This window comes from Zingiber officinale, chromosome 9B, assembly GCF_018446385.1.
Source record: "Zingiber officinale cultivar Zhangliang chromosome 9B, Zo_v1.1, whole genome shotgun sequence".
NCBI classification, from domain to species: Eukaryota; Viridiplantae; Streptophyta; class Magnoliopsida; order Zingiberales; family Zingiberaceae; genus Zingiber; species Zingiber officinale.
Window position 1 is genome coordinate 118,694,810 of NC_056003.1, and position 10,480 is coordinate 118,705,289.

Consider the following 10,480-nt stretch of genomic DNA (forward strand, 5'->3'; position numbering starts at 1 on the left):
GGCATGGAATAAGGAGAAAAGGACAAGGGACATCTTCTGACAGTAGGCATGCTCTATAATCCGGCCATACTCCAAATCTTATGACAAGGGGTTCCGCTGTCCCATCGGAGACGTGCTTGGACTGTAGCAGTATGGTGTCAGGTAAGCTTGCTGACAAGCCCTTACTAAGGTATGGGCTGGGGACACGTATTCGCCTCGGTATGTGTGTATGGGCTCCTTCCCAGCTCTATATAAGGAGCCTCGCACTTCACCGGAGGTACGCATTCTTTGATACTTGGAGCCACTTCTTCGTTGTTCGCTTACCTGACTTGAGCGTCGGAGGGTCGTTGCCGGGAACCCCTTCCCGGCCCGACTTCTGTGCAGGTTCGTCGGAGTCCGAGCGGACAGTCAAGAGATCTGTGTCAGCCGCTTGGAGAGCGTCACGTGCCCAGTGTCCGTTGATTCAGCTTTCGGACAGGATCAATAGTATTTTTACAATCAGGAGAACTAGGTGAATACATAGGAACTAGTTTCATATCATTTCAAGCTCTTTAGGTTCATTAACTGGTTTTGGTTAAAATTGATTGATGGACCTAGAGACTTCATAATGATATGAAACTACAGATCCCTTGGGCAACCAGTTAGAGAGGGTTGAATAACCTTGCACAAAAAAAAATGTAACATTTCTCGATCTTTTATAGCTTAGTTAAATAAAAAAATACTCGCATTTTAACTAAGTTCCAACGGTGGAACCACACTCGCATTCCGCATTGATTGACCGTAAAACAATTTAAATCGATTGAATTAAAATTTTATAAATAGATAGATTCAGATGAGCCGATCCATTTGAGCCCGTGATCCACATGGGTTTATTTACAGATGGAAAAAAAAAACAATCAAACTTAATTAAAATAAAAAACTCAATAGGATTTAGGTTTGAGTTGAGTTTTTTAAACGGACTAATTAAAAAAAAATATTTGATTCGTATTTAAATTTATAAAATTCAAATCGAACTTGAACAAATTGTATATTTTTTTTTGAATTAAATTTAAATCCATAATATTTTGTTTGATTATCCATAAGTCATTCGTGAGTCGAACCTGAGTCAAACTCTAATTCTTTTTACATAATTTTAATTTATTTATATTCAAATTAAAATCTAAATAATTCGAATCGAATATTAATTTAAGTCGTTTTCAATTATAATTCAATTTTATTTGAATCAAGGCTCTGAATAATTTGAATGGAAGTCAAACTCAAATTTTTAGAGTTTAGCCTTTGATCATTTCGGGCTCAAATTAAACTCTAATTATTTGATGCATTTGAAAAATAATTTAAATTAAATTTTACTTATATCTTTCAGATGTATGTCAATGTCATAAATATAGAATAGTACACAAAGTTCATGGAGTTTGACTCAACGCACAAGCCCTAAAATCCTAAATTTTAAATCATAAACTCGAAATGTAGGACGAATTAGATAGCATGAAGCAAGTTCTAGGATTTGCAATGCATTTGATGGACCAAAAGGTCTAATATGTCTATAAAAGTTCATACGTTGATCTCAAATGTCTTATATAATCAGTTTCATAGTTGTCTATAAAGAATTAAATTAGAAAATTGAACATGCCACTACATAAGAGGATATTTTCTTAAATTTTACGGGAAGTCCACTCTTGCCCTTTTCTACAAACACCAAAAGCCTAATGTTAAACCAGATAAAAGCATATCCAATGAAGGATATTTGAAGAGGATATTTTTTCAAATATCCCTCCTTCTCAAATCTCTTATTATGGGGGATATTTGAGGGATGATTGAAAATCATCGGACACAAAAATATTTGAGGGATGATTGGAAATCACCGAGCACAAATTTGTGCCTGGTGATTTCTTCTTGTGGGATCCACCAAAATGATGTGGAAGTGAGAAATATTTCATTGTGAAAGTTGAGATATTTGAATAGAAAGATATTTAAAAAATAATACGAAAGTGGAGACCACAAATACTTAGAAGAAATATCCTTATTTATTATGGATGCTCTAATACTGAATCTAAGACGATCAATCAGATTCATAGAAATTTTTCATTAATTGTCAGGTAACAAAGGCCTAATGTGAACTATAGGATAGATGTAATGAGGTGAACTTGCATGCACGGAGAATTGAATGGCATGGAGAAAGTTCAAGTAGCTTAATTGGTGCATAGGTGCTTAGGACCCTGCAAGAGATGAGAGAGAGCGAGGAGACTCGATTGATTGAAAACCTAGAAGCATAAGAGTGTGAGAGATAACGTAAGTGAAATCTAACTATTGGGCTTCTATCTCTAGGCAACGTAGTTAGGTAGGAATGGAGCTTTCAGAAACCTTCAACTAGGATGCTAAATTGTAGTCTAAAACTTAGCTTGGTCCTCCGATTTTGATTTCAAATCAATTAGAAATGGGCAAATTGTGGTCATGGGAGTGATTTGACAAAAACTCTTGGACAGCTTTAAGCCGTAAGGAGGGTGCTAGCAATGCCCAACACTTTAAGAGGCTTGAATTGAGATTGAAAGCTTCAACTCAAATTCTTAATGTTCTCTCTTTTACATAAGCTTTATACTTCATTGTAAGCGGGATACTAAAAGAGATTTACCCTAATACCTTTTATGGAATGACTCCTAACATGTTTAGGGAGCCTTTGCTTGGGAAACAGACTTCTTGATGGATTGTTCGTGCCCAGTAATTTCTCATGTACTTTTTTTTTTAATGTAGAAAAACCACAAACATAAAAATAAAAATTCCAAGTAAAATAACAATAACAGTAATAGATATTCTTGAGCGAGGTAAAACGGGATAACCAATAATACGTAAGAAAAAAAAAACAAAAAGCTTTTCGAAAAAGAAAGTCAAAATAAATATATTAATATTCAATAGAAATTACATAATTTTCAAATGGAACATGACTAATAACCTCAAAAGGTGCAAGGACAAAGGAAAAAACATTATTTCTGAAGAAACTTAAAGAAGCAGAGGTTCATTTACTTGCTCTCTTCACTGCAACGAAAGCTTTAGCATTGCTTAATTCCAAATCTGCGATCGAGAAATACATAACACCTACAAGATTATTATTGTTGTTAATTATTAAGCTAGTAGTGAAACAATGACCCTTGATTTATTTAAATGTTATCTTTTCAAGTGGGCAGGCAGTTTAAACTCCGGAGGCTACCAGTCACCTCCTGCTTGCATTCGATATCGTAACCTGGCCCAACCTGTCGGTGTCTTCAGGGCAGGCAGTTTAAACTCCAGAGCCTGCCAGTCGCCTCCTGCTTGCATTCGATATCGCAACCTGGCCCAGCTTGTCGGCGTCTTCAGATGTCGATCTCTCTCTGGTTGGAGTGTAATGCCGAAGCCACACACCCGTATAAACCTACGACACAGTATGTCATTTCGGGCAACTTTGTGAGCAAAATGTGAAGTCAAGAAGATAAACTGAAAAGAAAACGGGATTACTAGCCAAAGGATGCCAAACTCATTATCTTAAACTAACAATCCTGACTCACCGCTCTAATGCTCATATATTCAAATATACAGTGACACAATCCTGACACTGCAACAGACCGAGCGGGTCTGTTGTAAATAAAAGATCATGGATTTCATTAGGTAGAGCTCGAGCAGGAGAACCCCTAGAATCAAGTCATATTGCTTGTAGAACCCCCCGGAATCAAAGATCTACCTTGACGCATACTCCCTAGAGTGATTGTGGTGATGTGAATTTGGCTAGGTTGTGTCTAGGTGACTGGGTTGATGTCAAGGGGGTCCTATCAAATCCCATGATGGTATGTCCATTTGGGTTATAATGATTTTGTCTTTGGGTACTCCTAACTGAGGAACAATGTGGCCCCTAACTCCAATGGTCCCACCTTAAGATTCATTGGTCTCAAAGGTCAGACGCCCTTCTACTGAATTTGCTCCTTTTTTCCTTTGTATCTCTAACTATGACAAATATGCATATCATATGAAGAAGATTCAAAAAAAAAAAAAAAAAAAACTTGGTTAACAACAATAAAATTTATTTAAAGATATATATGATAATATAGTAGGGGGATAGAGCTTAGTGGCGTAGAAGGATCTATATAACCGACCTCATCTAGTGAAATAAAACTTGATTATTATTGTCGTTGTTATATCTCTATCTATTTTTACAACTATGTAATTTACCATGCATGTCATCATATATGATATCATACATTTGACCAGTCACATCCTCAAAATAATAATAATAATAATAATAAATAAAAGTTTAAAATTGCACTCAAAATATGTAAAGAATTTGGGAAAGGCTACACAGTTGTTAATATGAATAACCTGTTGCGGCCTCATAATCTTTGTATCAGGATCATCAAGTGATTCTCGCCAGTGCGCTAGGTAACCAGCCATTCGAGGGATTGCAAAGAGAACAGGAAAGAACTCTGTTGGAAATCCCATTGCCCTGTTAAAACAAATTGCATTCCATTATCTCTAGGCGGTAACTTTACCACCTGGGGAAAGCTATAGAAGAATAATTCACATGGTTATCTTTCCATACCTGTAGATTAAGCCTGAATAAAAATCAACATTTGGATAAAGCTTCCGCTTCACAAAATACTCATCAGATAAAGCAGCTTTCTCCAGTGCCACAGCTACCTAAGAAAATGAAGAAATTTTAAAATGATGTAGAAACTATACAGTATTCATAGTGCTAATCAAGTACATAATCAGCATTTGTTTGTAATAAACGATCTATGGGAAAACTGCACCCTTTTATTCGAAGCAATACACACTTTGTTCAGTTTTGTTCTTTTCAGCATACTGGAATCTGTTGGTGCCAATCATAAATGGTGAGGGGAGATGGTAGTTTTAAGGAATATGAACAGCTGTTGAGTTTTTCAGCATTTTAGCATGCTACTGTAGATTTCTGCTATGAAGAAGCCAAATAGGCATAGAAGGTATGTGCACTGAACTTCCTTAAGTTTGTTAACAAATTTTTAGATATGCTCAAGTTTTATTAATATGCTGGCGAGGTAGAGTTCCAAAGTGTTTAAGTAGTGGAGCTGAAGATTTAGTTGCTGCAATTGTATATAAAGTATTGTCAAGCTGATATCAAGAATTTGTGTATCTGCAGCAGTTTCAACTTGTAGTTAGCACGTAGTGTATTCAATTTTTTAGTATTTTCTTTATGTTGCAGAGAGGTTGAGTATTTTCTTTCTTGTTAGGGGGAGCCAAGATGATGGAACTCACAAAAGGGTATATTTTGCAATATAGTCTCAACTTTTTTCCTTGTGCAAAAAAAAGGTACATTAAGAAGACAATCACCTGAACTTCGATTAAAGGATGTAGCAGAATTTTATAAGTCTAGAGGGAAAAAAATAAAGCAAACCTCGATCAAAGGATCACGGCCAACAATTGAAAAAACTTCCTCAGCCAATTTGCGAATGACCTTAGCACGAGGGTCATAATTTTTGTAGACACGATGTCCAAACCCCGACATTTTCCGCTTTCTATAAATGCCGGTATTTCAAATGGGACAAAAAATTAAATATTCATCACTATAATAATAAGTAAAGCATAAGCAATATCTGCATAAGAAGTATTACCTGTTCTTTACACCTTCGATGAAGCTTGGAATGTTCTCAACTTGTCCAATTTCATTTAGCATTTTAAGGACAGCCTGTCATGCATATACCAAATTGTAAAATGATGCTTATATTGGCTTCTCAATATCAGATATCCAGTATGAATTTTGTAATTGAAAAAGGCAATCAAAAGAATAACATGAAAAATATATTACAAAGAAATTCAATCACCATGCTTTCATTCATAGGACATATAAAAATTTCTACAAATGCTAGGTAAATAACTCAGTTGTCAAGGAAAGAATAAAAAATGAGTTTTATTTCCAGAATATATATATAAAAGAAAGAGGGTGCAGTTTCTAACAGACAGCATTACACATGTGCGACTAAAGTAAGAACAATGATAAATTCTTTAAACTGAAAATCCAATCAGGCTAACCTCGTTTGCCCCACCATGCAAAGGACCATATAGAGCACCAACAGCTCCAGCAAGAGCAGTAAAAACATCAACACCACTGGAAATACAGTGAAAAAAATCAGGAGCCATCACAGATGCTAGCCCTAAACAAAAGTTAGCTACCTACCTTGATGCGAGATGCCTTGCAGCAGCTGTGGAGCAGTTCATTTCATGTTCGGCATGCAGGATGAAAAGAATGTCAAGAACCCTTGCAAGTCGAGGGTTAGGAGTGTATGCTCGGTTACCCCTACAAAGTAAAGATCATGTGATAGATAAGTTAAAACCTTAGACAGTCAAGTTCTTAAAAACAATACAAGCCACAATTTTTTCTTCAATTTAAGGATATGAAACTTTATTGTAGTTATACTTTATCAACTAAAAAGGAAATACTATTACATTTATAAAAAAATGAAAGATAACTTACAAGGAGTCCAACATATAGAGGAAATTTTCTGAGTATGAAAGGTTGTTTGAAGGGAGAACTGGAGGCCTTCCTGCTAACCGTAAATAAGCTGCAGCTGCTATTGTTGGTACCTGATACAAATAATTATGATATCTTTTACATAGACAAGTAATGATCTATACAACATAGCTACGAAGGTTCCATGAGCAAGGAGTCTTGATAGCTGAATCAGTGTAAGCTTCCAAATGTAACATGTTAGATTATTGTAAAAACGATGGCCAAACGTCATTTGACTACTAATCTACAGAGATATAAGAAGACTACTATGCATACCTTTCCAAGTACTCGCAATATTTGTTTGTCCCTTGCTCGTTTTGAGTTATACAGATCCTGACCCTAAATGAAAAATTGATCAAGATACAATGTGGTCGCACAAACCAGAATCAGAATGTGCAAACTAGTAACAAAGCTCAACCCAAAGGAGATGGCTGAAATCCAATATTCAAAAAAATTGAAATGCTTGAGAACGAAATCTGAAAGCATCATATTAAGCATATGTTCTTCTAAGAAGGTAAAGATATTATTGCTATTATTTTAAGATGCAATAGATGACTACTAGGAAGAAATTCTTCTCCATGGATCACAGCTAATTACATAGAGATACTTATGCTATTTTCATGACTACACATGCATTAAAAAGAAACCTATAATCAGTTAAAAGCAAGACAAAATCATGTGAGCTATTTGACTTGGTAAAAAGTTAATATCACAGATACAAAATAATGCAACTGCAGATTTCGGAAAAGACTTTTATTGGTCAGAATCTCATAGATGAAGGTTTGTGTATACACAAATGTGTTTCTTATTTAAATTCATCCACAGCCCTGACTTGTGTGTAGAAAACTTACCCTAAGAGCAGGGTTTGCGTCTGGATGGAAGACTGAAAGAGCACTCAATGCACTGACAAGAACGCCCATGGGATGGGCATCGTGTGGCATTGCTTGTATGATATCCTAAGAAAAGATAGGTTTAAAATCATAATGCTTTCAAAATAATTTGCCAATACAATGTCAGAGTGTATCTGGTAAATTCAGAGATTAAAATAAAACTGCAAGTGGAGACATACAAGGATGCCTTGTGGAACAGCAGAATGCTGAGAAACAACAAACTCCCAATCTACCAGTTGGCTTTCAGATGGCAAGTTACCGTACACTGAAATAAAAATCCTTTGAGTAACAAACTTTAATTGAATCAACCAACCGTGACAACAATAAATCGATCACCAGAGACTTACGTAATAGATAGGCCACCTCAAGGAATGTGCTGTTGTCAGCAAGTTCCTCAATTGGGTAGCCTCTGTAACGAAGTATCCCCTCATCCCCGTCTATGTAGCATATGGTCGACCGGACTGGAGCAGTGTTGAGATAACCCGGATCATAGATCTTGAGCCCCTTGTCATTTTTATCAGTAGTTATCTACAAAGGATCCATTTGGTTCGCTTATAATCAAATCCAAACTCGAAACTCGAGTTAATACAAGGAAACAAAGAGATAGATCAGAAAAGTACTAATTTTAAAACAAACTAGCTGTTATCTATACCTTCTTGAAATCGGTAGCCTTGACAGTTCCTTCCGGCGAGACCTGGATCTTGTAATTTTTCCCAGTCCTTTCGTCGACGACAGCAAGAGACCCTCCGAGGTTCCCGGGCTTCCCTGCGGCATCCTGCGAGAGAGTTGGGGATCTCTCCAGCAGCTGCGGAAGGCCACCGCAAGAGCGATCGGCGGCCAGGTGAGCAGCGAGCACCGCTAGGCGCCCCCTAGCTGCCGCCGAAGGATCGATCCTGGAGTCGATCGTGTCCACGCCCATGAATACGATCGGAGCGAGACGAGACCTAGCAGGCGATGGCCGTAGCGAGCTCTGCCCTTTCCGGTTTCGTATCGCATCGGTCGACTTGGTATTTAAGTACGAGCGTGGCACGTGACCGGGGGTGCGCCAACCGGGGGGAGTGTCAGTTGCGTAATTGAGAAAACAGGGAGACCGAGTGCTACGTGGCGTAGTTATCGTAATTGGTTTTTTTATTAAAGTACCCCGTTAACTTTGTTAAAAAAGAGAAATTATTTTTGTAAATACAAAAAATATCCAAATCTAGTCCCACAGACCCACACGGCCACACAGCACCCTACAAGTATTAAGTATCTCGTCATTAATTTTAGAATGATCAATCTAATTTTTATGAGAATTGTTTATTTGTCATCAGGATAAATTAAGGAGTTACAACGAACTATTGATGATGGTCCATCAATCTAATATTTTTAGGATAACTGTCTATTAAAAAATTTATTTATTAATTCATTAAAACTAAATTAAAATTAGGACTCCATCTTTAGATATTCAAAAAATTAAAAATACGTCCTTGACTATTTCACTAAAATGTGTATAAAGTTTGTATGGACTTGGCAAGATGAAACGTATGACTCTACGTAATATCGAAAAGGAAATAAGCATCAAAATAAGCAACATTTAAAAAAAATAAAAGAAGATATTTTAAAATTAGCACTTATCTATCAAAGAAAATAAATTAAAAAATAGAATGGTTGCAATAATTAGATATTTGATTTGTTTATTATTTAATAATTACATTCTCTATTTAAGCAATAAATAAGGACTTAATTATAATACTAACTAAATTATGTTCTCTTTTTACTCATTTAACATATTTATTATTAAATAGTATAACAACTCGTCAAAAAAATATCTTTAATCATAAAGTCTCATCCTTGGATTTTAGACCCTCTTAGGTAATAAACTTCTACGCTAGAGTTATATCTTTATCTTTAGGATGGCGTTGAGGTTTTTTAAAAAAGTGTTTTCATCGAAAAGGTCTCTAAAAGCTTTTCGTTCGCATCGAATTGTGCTCAACAAGGATGGGCTAGGTTAAGCCCAGTGTTATCAAAATTGAGAGTTTAGATAAAATTATTAGAGTAGTTATAAAATTGGATTGTAAAATTAAATCGTAAAATTTTACATCATACTTTAATTTAAATCAATTTTAAAAGAAACTTGATATATTCTTTTTAATTGATTATTAAATGCTTTAATCCAAATTATAACATAAATCTATGTATAGAACATTTTAATTCATTTAATCATAAATTACTCATAATTTTAAACATTTAAACGACCAAATACTTACCATGAAAACACAACATAAATATAAATTCAAATCTAAAGCTTAAGTTCAAAGATAAATAAAACACAAGATAACAAATTAATATAAATCATTTATATACAAATGCAAATCTAAAATTGTCCCAAAATGATATTGTTTTGTCTAAAATGATTCTCTTTTATTAACGATACAAAATCGATAAAATTATCTCAAAAATCATATTTTTACAATTTTAAATGTGATTTTACAATTTTGATCCGATTTTACTTTAATACATGATTTTATCACGATTTCACTCGATTTTCATAAGTAAACTCGCGATTTTGTATGAGTTTACGAGTCAACTCACGATTTTGATAACATTGGTTAAGCCACGAAAAGATCTCTATCTTGAGAGTTTCTTTAGGATTGAGAGGTAGATTAACAGTAGACTCAACTTGATTGAGTCGAGTCGACAGAGACGGATCCATATAATGATTATCCTGGACTCTTGTCCATATTCAATTATGCTTCTTTAACCGTATAATTAAAGAAGAAGATTGGTTAAATTTAAGAGGACCATTGAAGTTTATTTTTTACTAGGACTGTAAATGAACTAAATGTTCGTTAATAAGTTTAATGTTCAGTTTGATAAGAACTGGTTTATGTTCATTCAATATACACAATATTAATTAAATAAATAAGTTTGAACAACTCATTAAACTAAATAAATAAGTTTGAACATATATGTGTTCAGCTCGTTAACGTTCGTGAATAATATTCATGAACAATATTCGTTTATTAATAAAATTCTTTTAATAATACACTATAATAAAATAAATAAATAAATTTAAATTATCAAGCTCAATGACTAATCAAACAACAAAAAGTTTCAAACAATCAAA

At 34.8% G+C, this 10,480-nt stretch overlaps 1 protein-coding gene across 2 annotated transcripts; it reads right to left on the reverse strand.

The window, feature by feature from the left end:
* Positions 1-2,992: 2,992 nt before the first annotated feature.
* LOC122023624 (citrate synthase 3, peroxisomal-like) lies at positions 2,993-8,378 on the reverse strand. Of its 2 annotated transcripts, XM_042581848.1 has the most exons (14): positions 8,027-8,378; positions 7,722-7,902; positions 7,554-7,639; positions 7,336-7,440; positions 6,761-6,823; positions 6,449-6,558; positions 6,152-6,271; positions 6,007-6,082; positions 5,589-5,662; positions 5,372-5,492; positions 4,541-4,638; positions 4,321-4,444; positions 3,225-3,382; positions 2,993-3,069 (listed from the first exon to the last, which is right to left on the reverse strand). In XM_042581848.1, exons 1-13 carry the CDS (start codon positions 8,291-8,293, stop codon positions 3,251-3,253), a joined length of 1,557 nt encoding a protein of 518 aa, XP_042437782.1. In that variant the 5' UTR covers positions 8,294-8,378; the 3' UTR covers positions 2,993-3,069; positions 3,225-3,250. The 2 variants fall into 2 exon arrangements, with proteins under 2 accessions (XP_042437782.1, XP_042437781.1); XM_042581847.1 differs by having other exon boundaries at positions 2,993-3,382.
* Positions 8,379-10,480: the final 2,102 nt, after the last annotated feature.

Bases quoted from the DNA above. Each gene is read 5' to 3' on its own strand.
- LOC122023624 (XM_042581848.1), bottom strand. From the start codon at position 8,293: ATGGGCGTGGACACGATCGACTCCAGGATCGATCCTTCGGCGGCAGCT. The intron at 4,639-5,371 runs GTTTGCTTTATT...TCATTTTCTTAG, and splicing joins GCCGTGATCCTTTGATCGAG to GTAGCTGTGGCACTGGAGAA. The intron at 3,383-4,320 runs GTTATTCATATT...ACTGTGTCGTAG, and splicing joins AGATTATGAGGCCGCAACAG to GTTTATACGGGTGTGTGGCT.